The sequence below is a fragment of the Miniopterus schreibersii genome (genome assembly GCF_964146895.1).
Source record: "Miniopterus schreibersii genome assembly, chromosome: 22".
Taxonomy (NCBI): Eukaryota; Metazoa; Chordata; class Mammalia; order Chiroptera; family Miniopteridae; genus Miniopterus; species Miniopterus schreibersii.
Window position 1 is genome coordinate 1,580,214 of NC_138124.1, and position 24,478 is coordinate 1,604,691.

The 24,478-nt window shown below is 51.5% G+C and overlaps 1 protein-coding gene across 1 annotated transcript in view; it reads right to left on the reverse strand.

Moving 5' to 3' along the window:
- Positions 1–782: 782 nt before the first annotated feature.
- Positions 783–24,478, reverse strand: part of LOC308550481 (neuronal acetylcholine receptor subunit alpha-7) — a gene marked incomplete at both ends in the record, with an annotated part of 48,543 nt that continues 24,847 nt past the window's right edge. Inside the window, 8 exons of the mRNA XM_081124355.1 lie at positions 783–1,283; positions 5,718–5,827; positions 7,690–7,776; positions 8,713–8,907; positions 9,801–9,968; positions 12,163–12,242; positions 17,092–17,201; positions 21,411–21,455. Of these exons, the coding sequence (XP_080980481.1) occupies positions 783–1,283; positions 5,718–5,827; positions 7,690–7,776; positions 8,713–8,907; positions 9,801–9,968; positions 12,163–12,242; positions 17,092–17,201; positions 21,411–21,455 (1,296 nt within the window). The remainder of the gene's footprint in view (positions 1,284–5,717; positions 5,828–7,689; positions 7,777–8,712; positions 8,908–9,800; positions 9,969–12,162; positions 12,243–17,091; positions 17,202–21,410; positions 21,456–24,478) is intronic.

Below are 24,478 nucleotides of genomic sequence, written 5' to 3' on the forward strand. Positions count from 1 at the left end.
AAATATGGGAAGAGGCCAAGCGACTATTGTCAGCTAGATCATCTAAATGGTGACTCCTGTCACCATGCAAGCTTAAAATTAAAGCTTCCTTGGCTTTCAAAGGCCATCTCCAGGGAGCCCACGCATGGGGCAGCAGCCCGGGGGGGGCTGGGTGGACCAGCCGTCTCCAGAGCCCGAGCCCCTGTGCCGCCAGCGCCTCCTGCTGGCCACGCCGGGCCGTCACCCGGGAAGGCCCCGCCCGCCACACCCCCTCCCGGCCCCGCCCGGCCCCGACGCGGGGGGAGCACCGGCCCACAGGCTCCCGCCTCGCCGCGCCTGCACCGGGGGCACGCGCGGTAGCTTCGCCCGGTCACCCTGGGCCGGGACTCGGCGCTGCCGGGCTCCCGGGTCGGGGCAGCCTGGCCCGGAGCCTCCTGGGCCGCGAGCCCCCACTCGCGCGGGGCCCGGCGGGGAGGCGGAGGGGCGGGAAGCGCGTCGCGACGGGACCGACCGTCTGTCGCAGACGCGGAGACAGCGCGAACCGCTCCGCACCCCGTCTTTGGTGAGTAGAAGCGGGTCGCGGGAGCCCGGCGGGAGTCGGGGTTCGGGCCGGTCCAGTTTGTCCCGTCAGGCCGGTCCGCGGGGCCGGCGCGGGCCTCGGCGGCGGGTGACATGCAGACATGCGGCAGCGGCCCGGGGCCCGCCGGCCGGGAGGTGCTCCGGGGAGACCCGCAGCGCGTCCGACGGGGCCCACCGGGCCGCGCTGAGCCGGCCCCGCGGGGCCCGGGACGCCGCCCCGGCCGTCAGGCGAAGTCCTTGGACACGGCCTCCACGAAGTTGGGCGCCGACATGAGGATGCCGATGGTGCAGAGGATGGTGAAGACGGAGAAGGCCATGAGGCACAGGCGGTCCACCACGCAGGCCGCGAACTTCCACTCGCTGCGCGCCGCCTCCGCCTCGTCCTGGCCGCGGAAGCGCCGCGCGATGTAGCGCACCTCCTCCAGGATGCGGGCCAGGTCGGGGTCCCCCTCGGGCGCCCCGGGCAGCAGGGGCTCGTCGTGCGCCGGGGAGCAGGCCAGGCGGCCGCACACGACGCCCGAGTCCGGGGTGGGCGCGCAGCGCACGGCGTCCAGCCCGCGGAAGCCCAGGTAGAGCAGGTGGCCGTTGGCCGGCGCGCCCGCGGCGCCCTCCACGCTGGCCAGGCTGCAGCGGCGCGCGTGCGGGCAGGCGGGCCGCACCCGGTCCTCGCCCGGCCGCTTCATGCGCAGGAACCACGCGCACCAGTTCAGCAGGATGGTCCGCGTCTGCGGGGACACGGCGCGTTAGGGGCGGGGCGGGGCCCACGGCACCAGCCCTGCTCCCCGCGTCGCCCGGGAACCAGCCGGAGCCCTCTCTGGGCGCCCAGGCCGCGGCCTCAGGGAAGGCGGCCCTGCGGCTTCTGCCTGCAAAGGGGCCCCGAGCTGCGCGGACAGGGCCAGTGGCCTCCCTCGGATCCTTACCTGTAACCAGGGACCGTCGTACCTAACTCCCCAGGAGGTCCCCAGGGCGCCGCAGCAAACTCACAGGGGCACCCCAAAGATTTTTAATTTTCAAGGGCACCCCAGCAATCCCGATCTGACGCCACTGATCCCCTAACTTGAATCGGTTCAGACTGTCATGTCAGATCGCTACACCCCTTACAGTGTCATTTGGCAAAGCAGGTTTTTGAATTTAAAGCACGTGTAGCGGCCCAGCTGGTGCGGCTCAGCGGTTGAGCATCGACCTAGGACCCAGGAGGTCGCGGTTCCATTCCGGTCAGGGCACAGGCTCGGGCTGGAGGCTCGACCCCCAGCAGGGGGCGTGCAGGAGGCAGCTGATCAATTACTCCCATCATTGTTTCTCTCTCTCCCCCTCTCCCTTCCTCTCTCTGAAATCAGTAAAAGTATATTTAAATATATATAAAAACTAAAAGCACGTGCAGAGAAAGTCAACAATGTGAAACAGGAAGTGGGGGTGGTGTGCTCCCAAGATTGAGAGGTGTGCTGTGCCAACCGGTGCTATGTTGCTGAGGCTTACTAAGTTGTTCTGACATATATTTTCTACTGATTTCAGAAAGGGAGAGAGAAACATCAATGTGCAAGAGAAACATCAATTGGTTGCCTCCCGTTTGTGCCTCGACCAGGGATCAAACCCTTTGGTGTACAGAACAATGCTCCAAGCAACTGAGCCACCCGGCCAGGGCTGTTTTGACATATTTAATAAACAGAACTATTAGGTATTTCTTTTGCCCTAGGGGCTCTGTGGGAAAAAATACCCTCAGACACTAAAGGTGTATTAACCAAGGGAGTTCAGGAGCCTCTACCCTAACTCATTAGGCTGCAAGGAAGCCTGGCTAAGACGATGTGCATGGAAGTACTTTGAAAAGCCTGAAGCTGGCGTGTCAACCTTTCTGTAAAGGGTCACGTAGTAAGTATTTTAGCTTGTGGGCCCTGAGATCTGTTTTTACTCAGCTCTGCTGACATGGTGCAGAATCAGCCACAACCAGCTTATAAAAAAGCAGGTGTGCTGATTCCTAATAAAATTTCATCTGTAAAAGTACTTGGTGGGCTGGATTTGGCCACTGGGACCTTAGTTTGCTGACCTCCGATCGAAAGTGCTTTATAATCAGGCATGGCTCATGCGTACAGAAGACGCTGGAGAGAAATTTTGTTTTCCCCTCTAGTGGAAAGAAGGCAGCCTCCTGAAGCCTCAGTCCAGGAAATGAAAAGCATTTTTGCCAGCCTACTTATACAAGAACCTGAAAAGTGGGCAGTTTCTCTGAAATTATCCAGATACTGATTTTGTTTTCGTTTTGGTTTGACTGCAGGCAAATCCATCCGTGACATAACAGGTACGTTTTCCATCTGTAAGGATGGGCAGTAGGTTGTGAGGTTCATGTCTGCTGCACTTCCCTGGCAGTCATTTTTAGGACATCAAAGAATGTGCAGTAGACCGGCCTAGAGACAGGCCATGAAAAGAAAAGAGTAGTTTCACCGCAGCTGTAAAGATACCGCTTGGTCACAGCAGGTGGCGTTCTGTGTATCCTGCCCACATTCCGAGATCACCTCCGGAGCCTGGAGAGGCCTGGCTGCTGACGCCTGAGGGCTTCCCATGATGTATAGAAGGGACATCTGTCCCATATAGATCTTCAGGCCATGTTGGCCCCCCACATGGAGCTCATGAGACATCCCATGTCACTGGGGCCTTTTAAGGCTCTGCCAAGTCAGCATATGCCCTCATTTTACAGGTAAAGCAGCTGAGGTTCAAAGAGACTCGCACATTGGTTTAGGGTCTTATAGGGATTAAGTGACCTAACATATGTAGGCTTCTGTGGCCTGATCTGCAAAAGCCTCTACAGGGTTCTTTTCCAAACCCCTGTGCCTGCAGCCCCACCCTCACCCAGAAGGCACCAGAAAGCCTGGACCAGAGCTTGAGGTAGCTCAGGCGCGAATGCATCCAAACTAGAGGCAGCCAGGTAGCACCAGCAGCTTCTCCTGCCACGTGGGGGGCCTGTGCATCTCCTGGGGCACACCTCAGGCAAGAAAGATCCATACCACCAAGTCGATTTTAAATTCCATGGCCTGAATCGTTAACTTGCAAGGCTAAAGCATCTCTGAAGTGAAATTATCCTCTTGGCACTTTGATAACTGCTCGTGACCTCCCCTCTTAGGTTACAGTTTTGTTTCTGGCTGTGCAAATGTCACATAATGCCACCACACTAGGCAGTATCTTCATCATAGCAACAGATCATCATAAAAGCCCCTTGGAGGCTGTTTATGTTTCAAAGACACTTGGAAAAAAAATGCAGTTGCTGTGCAAAACGAGAGAGAGAGAGACAAGCTTCATACTTCACTTGCAGCCATTGGTTTGAACGCGCTCTTGTGCCGAGAGGCAAATAATTATGGCTCTTAATTAAGATTTTTCTGGAACAGTCAAGCACCAGTAGGTCATTAAAAATGGTTGGGTGTTTTTATGTCTTAATTCCCTTATTTTTACATCTGTCCAAAAGTAAGAAATAAGAATATGTGTTGATTTTGCATAAACAAACACTGGGAGGAAAAAGAAGGGATTCACTGAAATGGTTATCAGCGCTGATGGTGGAAGGAGGGTGAGGGGCAGAATTTCTTTACGTATAGTTTCACTTTTATAACAGATGGGCGGATGGAAAGTGTGTCAGGGTTATAAGGAAGTCGCACGAGAGTGGAGATGAATGTGCACAAATGTGTCCCAGCTTTTATGGGGGGGACTTTCTCCAAACAAGCCCGTAGGCCGTGGCGACGTGGCCTGTATGTGAGGCAGCACCACTCACTCTGCTGCTGATGCTACGAGGCAAGAGAGAGGCTTGTTATTAAGGGTAAGAACTTGCCATGGAAAAGGTTCCCAGGGGACACAGTCACTTAGTAAAGCGATTTTTTTGAGGTTCCATATGAGTAAAACGTGGTCTTTGTTTTCTCCATCTGACTTACTTCACTGAGCATAATACCCTCTAGGTTCATCCATGCCGTCCCAAACGGTAGGACTTCACTCTTTTTTATGGTTGAGTAATACTCCATTGTATAGATGTGCCACTCCTTTATCCATTCACCTGTTGATGGGCATCTAGGTTGTTTCCATATCTTGGCTGTTGTAAATAATGCTGGAAAGTCTTACTGCGCTTTCAAGCTTTGCTAAGATTAAAAGTATACGTGCTACAAAATCATCAAAAATTGTGGCTGTTCCTCTGTTAACCTGGTGTAACTGTAAATTATCGCACAACAAATAGTTAGAAGGTCCAGATCTCCCTGTTCTGAGGTTAAACAAAATGCATCTTATATCCTGTAACTGCATTTAGCCCATTGGTGAGTCCTAGACACCCGTCTGAACTTGAGTGCCAGGGTCTAAAGACGGGCTCATTTTGACAGGAGAGGGCTCCTTTAGTTCCCAACTGTCCCTGGGCCCCTCCGTCTGGACAGGAAGACTGGAAGGTTTGCAGAGCCCAGGTAAGCAGCAGGGGGAGACAGCCCTCTGCTGCCCGGGGTTTTGTCACACCGTGGTGAGGGGGTGAAAGCCGAGGCCCTGCTTGGCTCTCCTCAAGGTTTCCTGAGTGTGGGGGAGTGTCTGGGAGGGTGGGTGTGGAGCTGTGGAAACAGGACTGAAGAGAACGTGGGTGGGAAACACCAGCAGATGGCACACTGCCCGGTGCCCCGCAGGCGAGGCGCTGCAGAGGTGGGCATGACCCGGGCTAAGAGGACAAGGTACTATATTCAATCCTTTCTTTTTATGTATTTCCTTTTATTTCCCTCTCACACTGGGAACTAGTAACCTTTACTTTATAGGCTTTGAGTTACACTGCATCCCTCTGTGCACTGAACGGATACAGTTCCCTGTTTCTGTTTGGAAGACCCAACCACGTGGCTGCGTGCTTATCTGGCGTTGCGTCCAACCACTGCACAGCTCTCCGTAGCACACGTGCAAAAAGTTTTAAAATCACTGTGCTAGCAAAGTACACGGGGATGTTAGTGTGTGAGCCCTGCTCTGGGTGTCAGATTGTAAGAACAGAGCGTGGGACCCTGAGAGCTGCCTCCATCACTGTCCCCCAGGAGGAGACTGTGGACATTACAGGTCTTGTCTTAGGAATGCTAGCTGTTGGTGAAATTTTTAAACTAGACCAGTCACCCATTCATGGCGCCTCCTTTGGGGAGGGCCCCTGACCCGCTGCAGGGAGGGCGGGAGGAACGCACCCACTTGGGCATCTGGCCGCCGTCGGGGTCGTGGTGGTGGTACTGCAGCACAATCACGGTGACGACCACGGAGAGGCCCACGATGATCATGGTGCTGGCGAAGTACTGGGCTGCGGGAGAGAACAGGCGCAGGGTGAGACCCGGCTCCACACCCCAAGGCGCACAGACACCGGCACAGGGCAGTGGGGCCAGACCGTGTTCTCTGGCTGTCAGGGGCTGTGGCGGCGAGGGGCAAAGCAGGGCTGCCTCCTGGCCTGCTGGCCACCCCACACGGGCAGAGGCCAGCCAGCTCACAGTACAAAGACCCACTTTCCTGTCCTTGACTGTGACCTCTGCCTCCTCCCCCAATGAGACTTAACAGCGCCTTGCAGGATGGTGACGAGGTTGTTCCCATGAGAAAGCCCATGGGCCATTAGTGCCACTGAAAACACCCGGATAGTGAGAATGTAGGGCCCGGGAACCTGGGGCCAGGCCTGGAGACGTAGGGAATTAGTGTGGACCGTGAGTCTGGCCCCATCTTCCTAGAGACACTAGGGGGCGCCAGTGTCTAGCCTGAGAAAGAGGTGAGCTGCAGTGACTTTTTAGGCTAGAACATCAGCCTCAGCTCTGATGGGCAAGGATGCGTGTCTCCACCTTGGCCCAGGCGAGCAGCAGCACAGAGAATGTGAACGAGCTGGTCCCCTGGCTCCATCTGTGAGTCTGGACAGCGACTTGACCTCTCGGGGCCTCAGGTCACTGACCACTACAGCAGGATGGGAACACCTTCTTTGCAGGGTTGGTGCAGGAATTAGCAATCCTGTGGGCCAGGGGTCTAGGTCAAAGGCTGGCACGGGGAGGCATTCCTTGATCAGCAACTCTGATTACAGAACCGTGAGTGTGGCTAGCTGCTGAAGGGGCTGTTATAAGCAGAAAGCATCTTGGCGTAGAGGCCAAGTGTACAGCCCACACTCCCGTTTAAAAGTACCTGGTGCCCTCCAGGCAGGAAGGAATTCACTGGCCTCTGGAGTAAACCAAGAGGTACCTGGGAGGAGCTTCTGGAGGTGGACATTTGAGACTGAAACTTAGCACCACGGACCAGAAGGGGAATGAGAGTGAACCAAACACGACTATTATGGGCTGAACTGTGTCCCCCTGAAGTTTAAATATTGAAGCTCTAACTCCCTGTACCTGAGAATGTGACTGTCTTTGGAGATGGGGCCTTTAAATAGGTGATTAAGTTAAAATGAGGTCGTTTTAACGATCCTATCTGACTGGTTTTCCTGTAAGAAGGGGAGATTTGAACCCACAAAGAGACACCAGTGATGTAAACAGAGAGGGAAGACCATGTGAGGACATAGCAGGAGGGAGGCCATCTGCAGGCCAAGAAGAGAGGCCTCAGAAGAAGCCACACTGGGAACACCTTGACCTTGGACTCCAGCCCCCAGAACTGAGCGCATGCATTCCTGTTGTGTAAGCCGCCCATTCTGTGGAATTTTATTGTGGCATCTCTAGCAGACTTACCCAGTGACCTACGTAGGGACCCTGGGCAGAAGGTCATGCTTAGATCTGTCCTGGCCAGAACATATTTGTCCTGCTCACATGTCCTCACATGCTTTAACTTTATACAGAGACATCAAGTTATCCCAGGAAACAGTGACTAAGAATTAAAGTGTGTGACCTTCCCATTTTAACAAATGATTTGTAGGGAAATGATGATCCAAGCTAAAATAATGAATCTCTAATGATAAAATCTCTGGCTCCACAGCAAGCATGAGGGGGGAGAATTAGGGAGGAAGGGGGCATGTCTGCAGCTTAGAGCCAAACTGCGAAGCTAGTGCCCAGGTGAGCAGAGGACATGCGCCGCTCTGAACAGTCACAGCAGCCATCTCCTCGGCAGACACCAGAGGGAGGTGCAGCTCTCCATGGCCTCAGAGGACACGCTCTGCTCTGCGCTGGGAAATCCTAGGCACGCTTTAAGCCCACGTCTCCTTACCTATCAAGGGCACTGAGTCGGATGTTGCAGGCATGATCTCGGCCACCAGAAGCATGAACACAGTGAGAGAGAGCAAAACAGTTATCCCTGAAACAAAAACACAAGGCACCTGAAACAGACTGACCGTGAGACCTCAAAATTCCATCTCACAGGGGCTCCTAACCTGAGGTTCAAAGAACTAGGGAGGGGCAGGTGTGTCTAAGACATTCCTGAAACCAAGTGCTCGGTTTGCCATATTTGTGGGATGGGCATTTCTCGGGACAGTCATGCCATGTACCAGCATTCCAGAGATGTCCCTGGTGGAGTCCCATTTAGGAGCCAGAACTTTAGAAGAACAACACTAAATAAATCGCTGAAGTTAGCACCGGTATCTCCCATTTTCTTTATTACACCGGTATTGAGAGGTAGTCTCCTTAGGCAGGAAAAAGAAAACAGCCAGTTTGAAGACTAGCCTTTGCTGCTCCCCGGCTATGGGACTTTGGACAAGTCACTGAACATGCCCCAGCCTAATGTTCAGAAGATCCAGGCCTGAGAATGGCTTCTACATGTGCTAACTATGCTCTTTAGCAGCTCTGAGAGTCTGAGCACCTTTAGCCATTCCAAATCTTGAATTTTCTTCCTGCTGGATGACCCTAAGGAACTACACTGAGTAGTGCAACTTGCAAATGCAAGCTGAGACTGGATTAACCCGAATTATTCCCTGCACACACTGCATGCTGCCCCCCAAAAGCAGAATTGGGTGGCAGGAGGGGAGAAAACTCAGGCCCCTCAGGGAAGAGCTGGCCCCTTCCTGTGTGCTCTCATCTGTGTAGGACCAGAGGATGCCACGGTACCTCAGGAGGGCGTAGCATCCAGCACAGAGCTGACCTCTGGAGCCTGTGGTGTCAGGGAGATGTCCAGGGCTAGGTCAGTGTGTGGACCTGGTAACCTCTCTGCCCAGGAGCCCCGACACGCCCTGGCGCTGTCCATAGTGCTGACCCCAGGCGGAGCCCTCCCGTCCCACCTCAAGGCTCCTGCACTTACCGAGGGAGATTTTCTCTCCAGAGTCTGCGGGGAGCAGGAAGACCAGCAGGGCCAGGGCAGAGATGAGCACGCAGGGGATGAGGAGGTTGAGGCCGTAGTAGAGGGTCCTGCGGCGGATGGTCACCGTGAAGGTGACGTCGGGGTAGGGCTCCTTACAGCACTCATAGAACTTCTCGCTGCGCTTGCCCGGGATTCCTCCATGTGGGCGGGGGGGAAAGGAGCCACAGTTCAAATGAAATGACCCTGCTTGTTTATTTTAATGGGTCTAACACCCAAGCACAGCCATGCAGTTTATGTGCTAAAAAAACCTGGGTAATCAGTGTTTGAATGAACACTTCCTGGTTTATCATAGAGTTGTTTAGGAGAATCTTAGTGATATTTGGACAAATGAGCAGGTTTTTTCTTTCATGGATTGGAATTACATGAATGTCTGTGTGTCCCCTCCAAATTCATATGTTGAAACCTAACCCCCAATGTGATGGTGTTAGGAGGTGGGGCCTTTAGGAGATGACCAGGTCGAGGGTGCAGTCCTCATGAATGGGACCAGTGTCCTTGAAAGCAGACCCCAGAGAGCTCCCTGGCCCCTTCTGCCACGTGAGGACACAGAGAGAGGACAGCTGTCTATGAACCGGCCTCCCTCTGCTAACACCTTGATCTTGGACTTCCCAGGCTCCAGAACTGTGAGGAACAGATTTCTGTTGTTAATAAGCCACCCAGTCTGTCATATTCTGTTCTAGCTGCCAGAGTGGACTAAGACACAATGATTCTAAATAATGCATTGTAAACTTTACACCATTATAAATGCAATTTGCTGTCCAGCATGATTTTAGGAACAGAGATCAGAATGATGTAGGGATGCCCACACTAGCTCTGGCTCATTTAAATGTTTCTTACCAAGTTCCCCACAGGAAGCACTGAATTTTCTAACTGCTTTTGTTTCTAATCCTATAGCTCTCGATAAATCATGGAGGGTGCCACAGGGTGCAATCAATATACCGAAAGCAGAGTGGAAAATCCCAGTTTTAAGCAAGCCCAGGAATAGAGCAGCTTTCTTCTAGCAGCGAGTGTCACACCTCTGCTGGGCTTACCCATGAGGTCCCATTCTCCGTTGGGGATGTAGCCACTGATATCCGCCTCCTGCATCTGCAGATCCAAGGACCAGCCTCCGTAGGACCAGGATCCAAACTTCAGCTTGCACTGCTGCACGTCAAAAGGGAACCAGCGCACATCGATGTAGCAGGAGCTCTTGAATATGCCTGTATGCGTGACGGACACCGTCAGAATGAATGGAAGCTGATGAGATGTGCATCAAATACACAGCAGCCTTGCACTGCTGGTGGGATTGTAAACTGGTGCAGCCTTTATGGAAACAGCATGGAGGTTCCTCAAAAATAAAAAATAGGACTACCGTATGATCTAGTAATCCCACTTCTGGGTATGTATCCAAAGGAAGCAAAAGCACTATCTCAAGTAGGTATCTGCACCCCCATGTTCACTGCAGCATTGTTCACAGTAGCCAAGACATGGAAATAACCTAAATGTTTACTGATGCATATACGGATAAAAATACACACACATATATGTATATATGTATAATATATCACACTTATGGATTACATGTAATATTATTCAGTCTTTAAAATGATGGAAATGCTGCGATTTGCAACATGGATGAACCCTGAGGGCATTATGTTGAGTAAATAAGCCAGACAGAGAAAGACAAACACCATATGGTCTCACTTATACATAGTTTGAAGAAGAAAAAAAAAGTTGAACTCATAAACAGAGCTAAATGGTGGCTACCAGGGCTGAAGGGTGGGGCAGAGGTTGGTCAAAGGGCACAGGCTTGCAGGTGGGAGATGGGTAAGGTTTAAGGGTTTCATGTCCAATACGGTGACTATAGTCAGTAATAGCGTATATACTTGATATCATTTCACAGTGTTTACGTATATTGCCATCACATTGTACACTTTAGATATATTACAATTTGTCAGCTGTATCTCAATAAAGCTGGAAAATCTTAAAAATAAACACACAGAGATGCCTTGGTCTCTACCCTCACATGCTGTTCATAATAAGCGATGCCTACCCTTCATGGGAGTGAAAGGCTTGCCGTCCCAGTAAAGGGTTGGTGAGTTAAACAACGCATTCTTCATGATGCCCTGTGTGTCTTTGTTGTTGTTAATCCTAACCCAAGGATGTTTTTCCACTGATTTTTAGAGCGAGGGGAAAGGAGGGAGGGAGAGGGAGAGAGGGAGGGAGAGACACATCTATTAGTTGCCTCCCACACACAACCTGACCGGGGCTGGGGATCAAACCTGCAGCCCGGGCACGTGCCCTTGACCGGGAATGGAGCTGAGACCCTCTGATGTGCTGGCTGATGCTCTAACCACCGAAAACACCATCCAGGGCCTGCAGGTCTTTTTGATCGGTGCACTGTGCACACACTCTTCTGGCCTTCTGGTCCCCCCTTCGAGAGGAGGCGATGTAGGCATGAAGGTCTCTTGACTGAGTGTGACCAGAGAGGACTTGAGTCCCTCCTGCCCCTCTAGACTGCAGCTAAGCCTTCTAGAACAAGCTGGATCTTGCTTGAAAAAGTGTCCAGAAAAGAGCTCATCTGAAGCCTCACTGTCTTCAAGTTCAAGACAGCACCAGAGGCTCTACTGAAGACCGTGCTGAGGGAGTCCTGGGCAAATAACGAGAAGGTCCACAATCCTCATGCTCTCATCACACATGCACATCTTCAGATTCTAAACAGTAACAGGAAAGTGAAGGATGCAAAAATCCCAGAGGAGTTGACAAAGATGATGTACTTACAACCGGGATTCGAAAAGTGTGTGTGTGAGCATGGGAGTGTGTGTCTGAGTGTGTGTGTGAATGTGTGTGTGTCTGTGAGTGTGTATGTGTGTCTGCATGTGTGTATGTGAGTGTGGGGGTGTGTGTATGGAGGTGGTGAGCTGGGGTGGTTGCAGATTGCCTGGGAGCACAAAATTAATCAGTTGTGGTTGGGAGAAGACTCCCTTAGAAAAGATCCAAAAAAATCATCTAAGACTTTTTAATCCTGTTACTATCCATAGACCATAAAGCCCATGGCCCAGTCGCTGAGCAGCCCAGGGCCCTGTGAGTCCACAGAAGTGATGGGCTGGTGGGGAAAGAATCAGTCCCAGGAAGTGGTTAACTGCTGTCTGAGAGAGAGGAGCAGCACTCATTCAGAACCATGTCACTAATGAGCTCCTGCTGAAGCCCCTTGATCGGGGGTCTAACAGGCAAGTGCTCCTCAATGCCTGTGCTCAAGAGGGTCGCTAAGCACATTCACAGTCTCGCTCCCAGCGCCTGCAGAGCAGCACCTGCCCAGGGCTCAGAACGGGCCCACAGCTCCTGGGAGCAGCATCAGGGCTGACACCCCAAACACAACTTGTCTAACAAGGACGACCAAGGAAGTGATCTTACCTGGAGGGAGGTACTGGCAATGGCCGGAAGAATTCACTAACACATTGGTATGGAAGGTGGCATCAAATCGCTCATCGGCACTAGAAACAGGAAAAAGACTTCGTGAGCTGGCACTGCCCCCCCATGCCCGTAGGTCTGCTATGACTGTGGTCCCAGCAGCTTTGAGAGGTGCTGCTGTTTGTCCCCCTGCCCCAGGTACTGGTCTGACAGCATATTTTGCAGCTGACCTGGGATACCTTCTCAGAGACAGGCTCGAAGAGGCCAATATCCACCCTTATTTCATATAAACTGTGTGTGTTTTTTCATATGAGTGTAAAACAAAGTTCTCAGCAAAAATGAACCTGAAGACAATTTAGGGGGGACATCAGGGAATGGGAAACTCTGATTTAACTGCAGGAGATAAAAAGAAGGTGGAACTCACTCATGGGCCCAAACAAATCTTTTCTTTTTAAAAAAGTTTTAATTTTTTATTGATTTGAGAGAGAAGGAGAGAAAAACATCAATTTCTCTTCCCATGAAAGTGCATGTATTTGCACCTCTTGAAGTGAGTCACCCAGTAGGACTGCAGTTTTGCATTTGGTCTTTTAGAAAGTTTACACTTTCACCTAGGATTTCAGCACAGAGCCTGCATCTGGCTCAGCACATGTTCCTGCCACTGTACCAGCAGAACACCGAGTGTGAGGCCACGCACGCCGTGGAGGTATCTTTTTGCTTATTTTAAGCTTGGATTTCTTCTCATCTGAGTTTTATGTTTACAACAAAGACCGAAAGCATCTGTTAGATCCATGATTCAATTCTGGGAGGATAAAAAATTCCTCCGAGCTCTTCCTGGAAGCAATCGGATCAATTTAATTGAAGAGACCCTTGAGATCACAAGATAAATGGGTAAAAACTCGATAAAGACCTGTTGCCATTAGCAACGGCTTACCTGTGTGACTCGGTGATCTCTCAACACGGCTCAACCAAGGCAGAAAATTGAGATAAATGAAACTGTACCCCTGTCATCATCAAAAGTCAAATCTTAATATTCATTAGGGCAGTTCCCAGTTCTTTCCCCTTGGCAAGGGGAAATTTATTACAGAAATGAGATAAAAGTAAATTCTTACAGTAATGTGTGCTAATGCCACGTTATCTGTTTTGACCGTTAGGGTTGGAGATGAGGTTTGTTTGAAAAAGGGCCCCGCTGCTAAAGACGGAGCCTGAGCACAGCTTTCTGAGACAGGAGAAATGAGTCCCTATAAACACAAGTGGCCAAAGGCACTGCAAGAACCTGGCAGGCGACATGTCAGCAATGTTATCTCTCTGCTGGGACCAAGCAAACGCCATGATGTCCAGCACAGTAAATCCCTACCAAAGCCTTCGGTGGGCCAGCCACATGTCCTCTCCAGCAGCTCCATTAGGATGATAAATGATGTGGCAGTGCCTGTTCTTTCCACATCCTGGTAAAAATGTAAAATGATTGCTTCCAGGCCCCTTCCGACGAGTCCCCACTCCAGGTCCTGGACAACCTGCCTCACCTGTATACTCCCTCCACCGGCTGTACTTTTCTTGGAGCCCCTATAATCTGGTGGGTGTCCCCCTCTTCTATACTCTTGTCTCTCTGTCCCATTTTCTGGAGGGTACGGTTTTTGTCTGGCTCAACTGTTCCTGTGACCTTGAATCCTAGAGCACTGTGACACCAGCCTATAAGCCTTCCTTAAATATTGGTTGAGTGAATGAAGGAATTAAAACCAAAATCCGCAGTGGCAGGGGTGAGAAGGGAGGTGCAGATGGACAGCTCGGAGGAGAATTCTGGATATGCAAACACAGGCTGGCGGCTCCACTCGCTTCTGTCCACTTCCTTTCCACAGACCCGATTTAGAAACAGCCTCCCTCCGTGCAGGTCTGAGTATATGATAATGCAGATGCTGCAACAGCACTTCTTAGAACCTTCTCTAAGGTCCAAAGCTGCACAACGACCTTTGCTCAACTGGAGATTCCTGCCAGACCCAAGAACAGCTACTGATTTCCAGTGATGGCCTCCTGTCCCCACGGCACCCCCAGGTCAGCTGTGATGATAGGAGCCTTTAAATACCAACTGATGAACATCCCCAGCAGCCATTAACAGTGGCCACGTGGGACCTGAGGGATTCCAGTGCATGTGCGGACCAATGCGATACCATGGTAACAACACACGCAGCCCACGGCAGAGTTGTTACCGCTCAGAAGGATGCAGGTCCTGGCTACTCTGTTACCTCTGCTCCCTGCCTGCCTCTCCTGCTAGGCTGAGAAACCCCCTGGGTCCCGGGACGCTGTCCCTACCGCTCACCTCAGTGCTGTGCTCCCCACCAGGAGCTGGGATCGAGTCTTCAGCATGAGGCGAAATGATGGGAACTGAGTGTGTGGCTCACGTGGGCTGTAGCTAACTAACCACACCGACAGCGTCCTTCCCAGGCCCCAGGCCCCAGGCCCCAGGCCCCAGGCCCCAGGCCCCAGGCCCCAACAGCTGTCGACTTGGTCCACCAGAGGGCAGGGAGCAGAGGTGGTGCCAGAGAACTGACACCCTCGGAAGCAGCTTTCAACCCACAACAGAGGCGGCTGGCAGATAAACGCTCAGGGGTCGCCCGTGGGAATGGGCCCATGACCCATGGAAGTAGCTTGCTTTTGAATTTTTGAATGTATTCAATATTGGCTTCCTTCCAGCCCTTCTCTGTCTCACTTCCTCTCCCTAATTAACTATGTGCACTGAAGCCCTTGCCTTGGGCCAACTTGTGGCGGAGCCTAAGACACTTGGGAAGGAAATAAATTCTATTTCATTGGTGATTCACTGATGAGCACAATATGAGCCCTCACAGGCTGGATTCCACCACTCCTGTGTACGTACTGTACGCATCAGCCTCTCCCCAGGCTCTGCCATCAGCGCGAGGGTCAAGGGAACATGTGACAGAAAGAGGGCTGTAGCCAGGGGGCTGCACTCCCAGAGCCACGCAGAAGCCTGCAGACGCAACAAAAGCAACTTCAAATACATCCATCAACAAAGTTCAACAAACATTGTCCTTATGGGATTTTCTGACTGAGCAGCACAAGAACAGAGAAGCCCAGAGAGGCTGAGGCAGCTGCCCGCAGTTGCACAGCACAGGGGTGGCTGAGATGTCCTGGGCTCAGGCTTTCTGACTACTGATACCAGCGAGGCCTTTCCTTCTATCCAAGAAGGGGCATGACTAGCAATCCACCAACGCTGCTCACTTGGAGTGCAATTGTGTTCAGAAAAATCCTTGAACCGCAGGCTTAAGGTAAAGCAGGATGAGGCAAGCACGAAACTCCTGGGCTCAGCATCTGGCAGGCGAGTTGCTCAGAGCCCGCCCTCTCCTCGAGCAGCCTGGCCAGCTGGCTGGCAGTGCCCAGCCTCGCTCCCCATCCATCAGGGAAATAAAGCCCATCCCAGCTGCGACGCAGGATGGCTGGTCTGCAGTGTCCCAGCCTGTTCAAAGCACAGAAAACGTATCTCATCTCCAGAACCATTAGTGGCTCATGCTGGGCCTCCAGTGTCCAGCTGGAATGGAATGAGGACCGTGATGGACAGGATGGGGCGCTTCAGCTGTCCCGCACCGATGCTCCTTTCCAAGCCCCGGCTGACGTGGAATGACGGCATGTCCCCGCCTTAGCCCCCCCCCCCACATTAATGAGACATCAAGTGAGCCCACAGAGAGAACACACCACCGAGTGCCCGGAAGCTGGCAGAAAGTATTAAGCTCAACATTTCTCCAAATCTCAGTAACAGAATATCAGAAGGTCAGGATCTCATTAAATTCAAGCTGGTTTTGCGACTTCCGGTGTCTATTTTTGGATTCAGTCGCATTATCTGTTTCCAGGTTGCCACCAGGCTTTCTCTCCTCTCCCTTCCGCTCTCCTGTTATCACAGGGACACGTCCCCTTCCTGCTCCCCTGTCCCTGCGTCCCTCCATCTCGTCTGTGCACAAGTATTTATTGAGCACATTTTTTTGTTTGTTTGTTAACCCTCCCGAGGACATTTTTTCCTTTGGCTTTTAGAGAGAGAGGAAGGGAGAGGGAGAGAAAGAGAGAGAAACATTGATGAGAGAGAGTCTTTGATCAGCTGCCTCCCGCATGCCTCCCACTGGGGATGGAGCCCGCAGCCCGGGCCTGTGCCCCGACTGGGAATTGGACTGGTGACCTCGTGGTGCGTAGGAGGATGCTCCACCACTGAGCCACACTAGCCGGGTGGCAATCTCTCTTTTTAAAAAATATTTAGCTGTTTATCACTTTCTAGACCATATTGCAACAAGAAGCTCTGCATTTGCTGTGCAGTTTAGCAAAGAATTTTAGTGCTTTTAGAAAGTGACCCGACCTGGATACCTTTGTGGCATCTGGTCTACCAACCAGACGGCCTTGGATTACAGATGAATCCCTCACTTCTTGACCTCAGGAGGACTAAACATGACCACTACCTGCCTTGCTCCTGCCAGCCGCTAGACAAGTTTCTGAGGGCTGCTGGAGGTGACAGTCCCCAAGCACGCAGCACCCTTTCACACAACTCTCCAAATGCACAAACAGTGGACTCCAGTCCCATCTCCTGTGGGCCAGAAACTTCTCTTGCCGTGGCCGAGCTGCTGTCACTCAGGGACAAAATAACACCCCATGAGAAAAATGCCTCAGTGCCAATATGCACAAAAATATCTCCGCATCTGTAATGCACAGCCCATGGCCATGGCCGTCCCAGGCAGCATGCTGGGTGACGTGAGCTGCAGGCCAATGCAGAGGTCACTGGGGAGGGGACAGTGCCGCTTCTCAAATGCCACTTACAAAGCCTGGGGGAGCAATGGTCCAAATTATAAATAAGGCATGAGGCACATCCACGAGATGCTCAGGCTCACTTGATTGTTAAGCGTACGCGAGGAGGCAATCCCTTCTCCTTCCTTCCGAGGGGCTCACCTGTTGTACAGAAGAATGTCTGGCTTCCAGATCTGCCCGTCCGGGAAGCGCACAGTCTTCACGCCCGGGTACTCCGACGTGTTCCACTGCAGGTAGTGATCTGTCCAGGACTGACACAGACAACAACGTCAGGAGAGCTTGGTGTCCTTGCCTACTCATGCTGATCTACGAGATTGTCAGGTAAGCTCAAAGCCAGAAAGAGTCCCAGATAGTTATTTACATGACTGAGTTGCTGTCTATAAAATATAAAGAAACTGGGAATGAAATAATCCCTTCAAAAATGACCATGAATAGCATAAAAATTGCATTTAAGACCCTGCTGTCAACATCACCACATTCCAACGGAAGCATTGAAATCCCATCCACTGCATACCCCAGCCCTCCCCTCCCTGACAGGTGGGTGTTTTCTAGCCAAATGTGTTTTGGTTTCAAAGTTTCCCATAAGGATGCTCTGCAAAAATATTTCCACTGGAATAAGAACCAGGCTGGAAAAACGTAGATTATTTATTTCCATGAAACAACTTCATGTGGGGGGACTTCTTAGGACTTTCTAAGAGCTTGTTTGGGGCTTGGAGTCTTACTTTCAGCAGGACTGGCGCTCCCGAGTATGCTCTCTCTGCACCGTTTCTCCAGCCCTCCCTTCTTTTCTCTCCCTTGTTCTTGGCATAAGCCCCTCCATACCCAACATCCGTGCCTCCCTTTCCACCATCTCAGATCTCACCCTGGGGTGACTGTCTCTGTTGGGAACTGATTATCACCGAGCCCGTCACTGTCACCACCATGCTGATGGGGGCCCTAGGGCTCCCAGAGCTGCCCTGGAAGGTGGGAGTGGTGGGCACAGCCATCTCCCCTGTCTCTGGAAGCCTGTGGAGGCGGGGAAGTGAGAGCAACTGGTCAAACTAAGCCGGTCTAAGCTTCAGGATGCCTCCCAGCACTTTCCCATCTCCCATCTGCTGCCTCATACGCTAGCTGAGCGGCACCTGCCTGTGGGCCTGAATCCTGGCCATCTGCTTCCTCAGTGTTGTGCATGGGCCTTGGTCACCATGATCCAGGGTGTCATCCGATTACTATTCCTGTTTACAAGAGGGGGTTGGGGCACAGAAACCGAGAGGGGCAGCAGGGAACCGAATCTGAACTCAGCTGGATGGGAGCGGGGGTAGCCGGGCACCCCTGTTTGCAGGTGGCATCTGAAGTGGAGGGCAGATCCCTTAGCTGGTGGGATCTGATGCTTTCCAGGAGGTGGTGTCAGAGTGAAATTGAATGGATGGGCACCCAGTTGGTGTCCAGAAAACGAGATAATTAGTTGTTGGTGTGGAAGACACTGCGTATTTGCTGTCAAAAAACTCTATACAGCCCTGGCCAGTGTGCTTCAGTGGTTAGAGCATCGGCCCTTGCATGGAAGGGTTGCAGGTTCGATCCCCAGCCCTGGTCAGGGTGTGTGGGGGAGGCAACCAATTGATGTCTCCCTCTCACATCAGTGTTTCTCTCTCACACATGGATGTTTCTGTCTCGCTCCCTCCCTCCCTCTCTTCCACTCTCTCTAGAAGGTAACGGAAAATGTATCCTCAGATAAAGGATTAACCAAAAACGAACAAACAAACAAAAAACTCCATACATACCTATGTTTGGAAAAGTCTTCCAGTGAACTATTTGGAGATCAGAGAAAGAAAGTGGGCCCCCTGCTTCTCCCTGGCCCCCAAACTTCGTTTTCTTTCAGTGCGACGTGATTGAAACGCCACCCTTAACTACAGGTGGCTGGCATGGCCCCAAGCAAGCCACTGGGCTGAACTTCTACGAGCACAATGCGTGAAGTACCAGAGAGCTCAGGAATGAAAAAGGTAAGGGAGTTAGAAAGAAACGCAGTCTACTATCTGCAACGGACATGCTGCTAGGTCCATAACCAGAACTGGGAGGTAAAAAAATAGAGAATCATCATGCAGGAAGCACTGGAAACCTAGAGCCACAAGAATGAGCAGAATGCCAAGTTTAGAGGGGACAGGCTGTTTATTACTGACACTATTACGGACGTCCCCCACTGTGAGAGAGCACATGGGAGCCTCCGGGTGGCTCAAACGTCCCTGCAGACACGGAAATGGCTTCGGCTGTTTCTTCTCAGGGATTAAATCAGATTATGTCTGACAGGCCTTCTGAAACAATAAAACGAATCCACAGAGAAAGCTGGCCAACTGCTTCCTCCTGGAACTGAAAAGAGGTAAATGGCGAGATCGGCTGCTCTCTCCTCCTCCGGGCTAAGCAACTGGAGAGTCGGAGAGAATCAAGGGCAAGTGAGCGGATGGGAAACAAAATCAATACGCTGCTGGTCAGAAAGAATTCATTGCATTCTAGTTTTTCATCTTCCTGCCTCTTCTATTTGGGACGTATAGAAACACCTAGCACTGGCAGAGCACTGACCTGAGATGCCCGGGAGCACACTGGCTGCATTCAGATGCTCAGAACAGGAATTTGACGATAGGGAACTCCAGGAGCCCGATTCCCTGGGCTCTGCGTCCCCGACCTGTCCACGTGCCCACCCTCCCTCCGGCCCCCGGCCCGTTAGTCTTCAGTACGGAGCTGCTCTTGTATCTGCTGCTAGCCAAGCTGGCTCAGGTGGCTGGTCCCAGTGGGAGAACACAAAGAGCAGGAACCAAGGTGGCAGTTGTCCTATAAATGGCTCAGGGGCAGCTCCCACGGCCTGTGGAGGTGACATCAGGGTCCCCGTGTCCAGGCTGTGGACGCAGTAGAAATGGTGCGGCCTTCCAGATGGAAAGAGTAGCAGGGAGGGGGGGCGGCAGAGGTTTTGATTAGATGGCTACTAAGGTCCATCCTAATCCCAAGGTACTTGTGACTCCTTAAAATCCAGTCGGGAGTCAGTGTCACAGCTGCCATATAGCTACAGGGGGCACCTGGCAGGGGTTCCACATGGTGGGCCCCTGTGAGCAGGTATTAGTGATGCCACATCTAGAAACACTGATGCTCTGGGCTGTTCACACACAAGCCTGCCTCCGTGACACCTCCAGGGAGTCACTTGGTCTGGACAGTTTAACCTTTTTTAGGCTCTCAGTTACACAGCCTGACTGAAGTGGCCTAGACGCAGAAACTGCATCTCACCCATTCCAGGGCCCCCCCTCATACGGTCTACGTCGGTGCCCCCCTCGCATGTGCTCGGAAAGACGAGCTGCGTGAGGAAATGCGACCAAAGAGGTGTTTTAAAGCAAATGAAGCGGAGGACACTGCTGCATTTTAAGGAGTCACAAGTCTTAATTGGAACTGCGCTGCGCGTGGAGATTTAGAGGCCTCTGGTGATCCTCCCAAACAGGACTGCTTATTTATGGAGCAACTGACAGTCTGGTTACAAACTTCTCCTGGAAACCAGCACCCTTCCAAAAAAAGTGCTCAATCTTTTTTTTTAAATCCTCACCTGAGGGTATGTTTTCATTGGTTTTTACAGAGAAAGGAAGGGAGAGGGGGAGAGAGAAAAACATCGATGTGAGAGAGAAACATCCATTTCTTGCCTCCCCTACACGCCCTGACTGGGGATCAAACCCACAACCTAAGTATGTGTCCTGACCTGGAACTGAACCTGCAACCTTTTGATGTACAGAACAAGGCTCCAACCAACTGAGCCACACTGACCAGGGCACCAAATTTTATATGTTGCTGAAGATCAATCGCTTATTGAGGGGTAAGAAATATAGGCACCAGGGGGACGGACCTGCCTATGGCCATGAGCATATTAGGTGTCTCTCTCTATAACAACATCAACACCAGCTCTCTATTTTAGAGGGAACAGGAAATGTCCTGTTTTACGTAGACAAGGGAGCATTTACATCACCCCCCAGAATTCCTAGAGCTTTATCTCACACCACAGCGCTCAAATATGATTTGGGAGGTGGCTTGACTTTGTCTCACCGTATCTTAGCCCCTCCCAGGCTTACCTGGAGCATTGTTTCATTCATTCACTGCACAGAGGCACTCAGGGTCTGCAGCGGGCTAGGAGCTCGGAAGAGTAGTAAACAAATCCAAAGAGAGCCCTGCCCTCCTGGGGCACATTCTAGAGGGTGGCGGGAGACTCGGAGCCACTGACAAATGAACAGTAAAAAGGATGTGCCTGGTGACCAGTGCTTTGGGAGCACAATGAAGCCGGTGCTGTGGGCGGCACGTCTGTCTGCCCCTGAAGTCCCGATGCTGGAACTCTAACCCCAATGTAAGGTTACTGGAGGCGGGGCCTTCAGGAGTGATTAGGTCATGAGGGTGGAGTCCCGAGAAGGGGATTAGCGCCCTTTTCGGCCAGAGGGGGGACATCCATTGCCTCCACTTACCATCTGCAGCCAGATGTTGGTGGTTAGAACTTGGTTCTTCTCGTCCTGTAAAGGAAAAGATAAAAAACCTGTAACTATGGCTTATCTGGTCTCCAGCAGAGGGAATGACACTGTCACAGAGGAGTCTGACCACCAGGGCTGCGGGAACGTGTAGGGATCAGAAGGCACCAAGCACTTCCAGGCATACTTGAGCAGCATTAAGTTTTCCCAGAGGCAAGCTTTTCTCTTCTTTCTGGGGTAATACACATTTATTACAGAGCACTTGCAAAAGACTGACAAGGATAAGAGAGAAAATTAAAACCCTACAACTCCACCACCTAGAGGTGACTCCTGCTAATGGTTTGGTTTATTTTTCTGTTTTAAAAATAATTTACAGCCCGGCTGGCATGGCTCAGCAATTGAGCATCAACCCTAGGATCCAGGAGATCGCGGTTTGATCCCAGTCAGGGCACATGCCCGGGTTGCAGGCTCGATCCCCAGTCAGGGGTATGCAGGAGGCAGCTGATCAATGACTCTCATCATTGATGTTTATCTCTCTCTCTCTCTTCCTCTCTCTCTGAAATCAATAAAGATATATTTTTTAAAAATAAAGAAAAAATAAAATAATAAAAATAATTTACATACTTAAAAAATTAAATTGAGTACACAGTTTAATTTTTTAAAAAATCCTCACCCAAGGGTATGTTTATTGATTTCAGAGAGATGGTGAAGGAGAGAGAGAGAGAGAGAGAGAGAGAGAAACATCAATATGAGAGAGAAACATCGATCAGTTGCCTTTGGCACTCACCCCAACTGGGGATGGACCCCACAACCTGGGCATGTGCCCTGACTGGGAATCAAACTGGTGACCTCCTGGTGCATGGGTCACACTCAACCACTGAGCCACAATGGCCAGACTGTTCAGCAGTATTTAGTGCTCAGTTCCTACCCAGAGGACTCTGCAGATTAGCACTCTCCACCCTCTCCAGGAGAAAGCACTTATTAATCATCCCATGCAGACAGGCCCAGGAATTGTCTGGCCTGGGTCACTGATGGCATTCGAGGACACAGAGCCATGGCAGAGAGAACAGGGCATCTGCTGGGGCGTGGTCAGAGGACATGGATACAAATGAGAAATGGATGCAGCTTCTCATTAAAATAAAACTGTATTAGCCCTGGCCAGTGTGGCTCAGTTGGTTGGGCGTCTTCCCATGCACCAAAAAGCTGCCAATTGAATTCCCGGTCAGGGTACATGCCCGGGTTTCAGGCTCCCTCCCCAGTAGGGGCTGTGAAGGAGGCAACTGGTCAATGTGTCCCTCTCACATCGATGTTTCTCTCTCTCTCCCTCTCTCTCTTCCTCTCTCCCTCAAAATCAATTTAAAAATCTTTAAAAAAATAAAAATGGGTTGGATGTGTAAGGGATTTGCAGAGGCCGAGGCATGAGTGTCCCTGCCCCAGGCACTTACACCCTGAGCACATTTGAGAGGTAAGGTAGGGGTTCAGGGGGTTATGAATTCTGCAGAGAGAATAGGTTGCCTGGAGACGGACAATGGATAAACCCCTGGGGGTCCCAGGCTGGGGACTGCCTAGAAGAAGCTGCCAATTTGATTACAGTAAAACACACAAACCATTCCATTTTGCAAATTAAACCATGCCAAGGTTTTTGATGGAAAAAGCTGTAGAGCTAACCTTTCTCCATACTCTACTGAGCAAACTGCCCTGCAGAGTCCTCCAGAACCAACCAGTTCCATCTCCAATATTACCTGAAAGCCCCGAGAATCTCTTTCAGGACATATATCCGTTGCCTTGATTTTTTTAAGGATTTGTTATTTTTAAAGGACTTAAAATTAGCCAGTGTTCCACGGAGGTGGTTCTCTTCCTTTTAATTGCATTGGTGTCTTCATCTTCTCAGAGAAAGGCTTCTGTGGTTTGGGAGTTTGATTACCACCGATCTAATTAAAAGGCTTTCTTCTTTCCAGCATTCTGACTGAAACCTCATTAGAGAGAAACGGGATTTCTGTGGAGCGCAGCAGCGTGGGACCGAGTACGGCATTTCAAACTGTAATCAACACAGCGCAGCCGGCAGTCACCATCTGAGAGCGCCGATGCCAGGTGGGGGTGCGGGAGGGCGCGCCCACAGAACCAGCAGCCAGGCTGCTGTCTGCATTCCCAGAGCAGGCCCCCTTCCTCCCCTCCCAACCCAGGGACACCCACTTGCTGGCTCAGTCTCTCAGCTCTCAGTCTCTCCATGACAAGGTGTCTCACCTCCTTCCCACCCCAGTATGCAGTGTCGAAACTTAACTCCCACTGTGATGGTATCCAGAGGTGGGACCTTTGCTGGGTGATTAGGTCAGGAGGGTGCAGCCCTCATGACTGGGATTAGTGCCCTTATGAAAGGGACCCAGAGAGCTCCCTAGCCCCTTCTGTGATGTGAAGAGCCAGTGAGAAGTCAGCTGTCTATGAACCAGGAGGCAGGTCCTTGCCAGACACCACACCTGCCAGCCCCCTGACCTTGGACTCCAGTCTCCAGAAGGTGAGAGATAAATGTGTGTTGTTTTGGCTGCTCTGTCTGTGGTGGTGGTGGTGTTATAGGAGCCGGAGCTGATGCACACCCACCCCCAACACAGTCTGATGGGGCTCTCTGCCAGCTGCACAATGCAAGGACTCAAGTCCACGGGCCTCAGTGCACACACGTGCTCTTTCCACAAGCTATAGTTCATTCACTCACTCACTCATTCACTCACTCATTCATTCACTCTTTCATTCATTCATTCATTCACTTATTCAGCAAATGGTGATGGAATACTTCCTGTTTGAGGCAGTATGTCAGCATGACAGGTACAGGGGGATCTGAACAGACATTGTTCCTGAGCTCACGGGGTGGGGGGATCACACAGTTCAACAGTGATACACTATAATCACAAACAGTGACAGGATCATAGAGGACAGGAACATGGCACTGCTGCAGATGACAAGGAGACAGGCTTTACCCAGAGGGACAGGGGCAGAGTCCTATGGATAAGGCTTCCCTGTACACAACTATGATCCTAAAAAACCAAAAGGCTAGAATCCCCACACCCACCATGTAT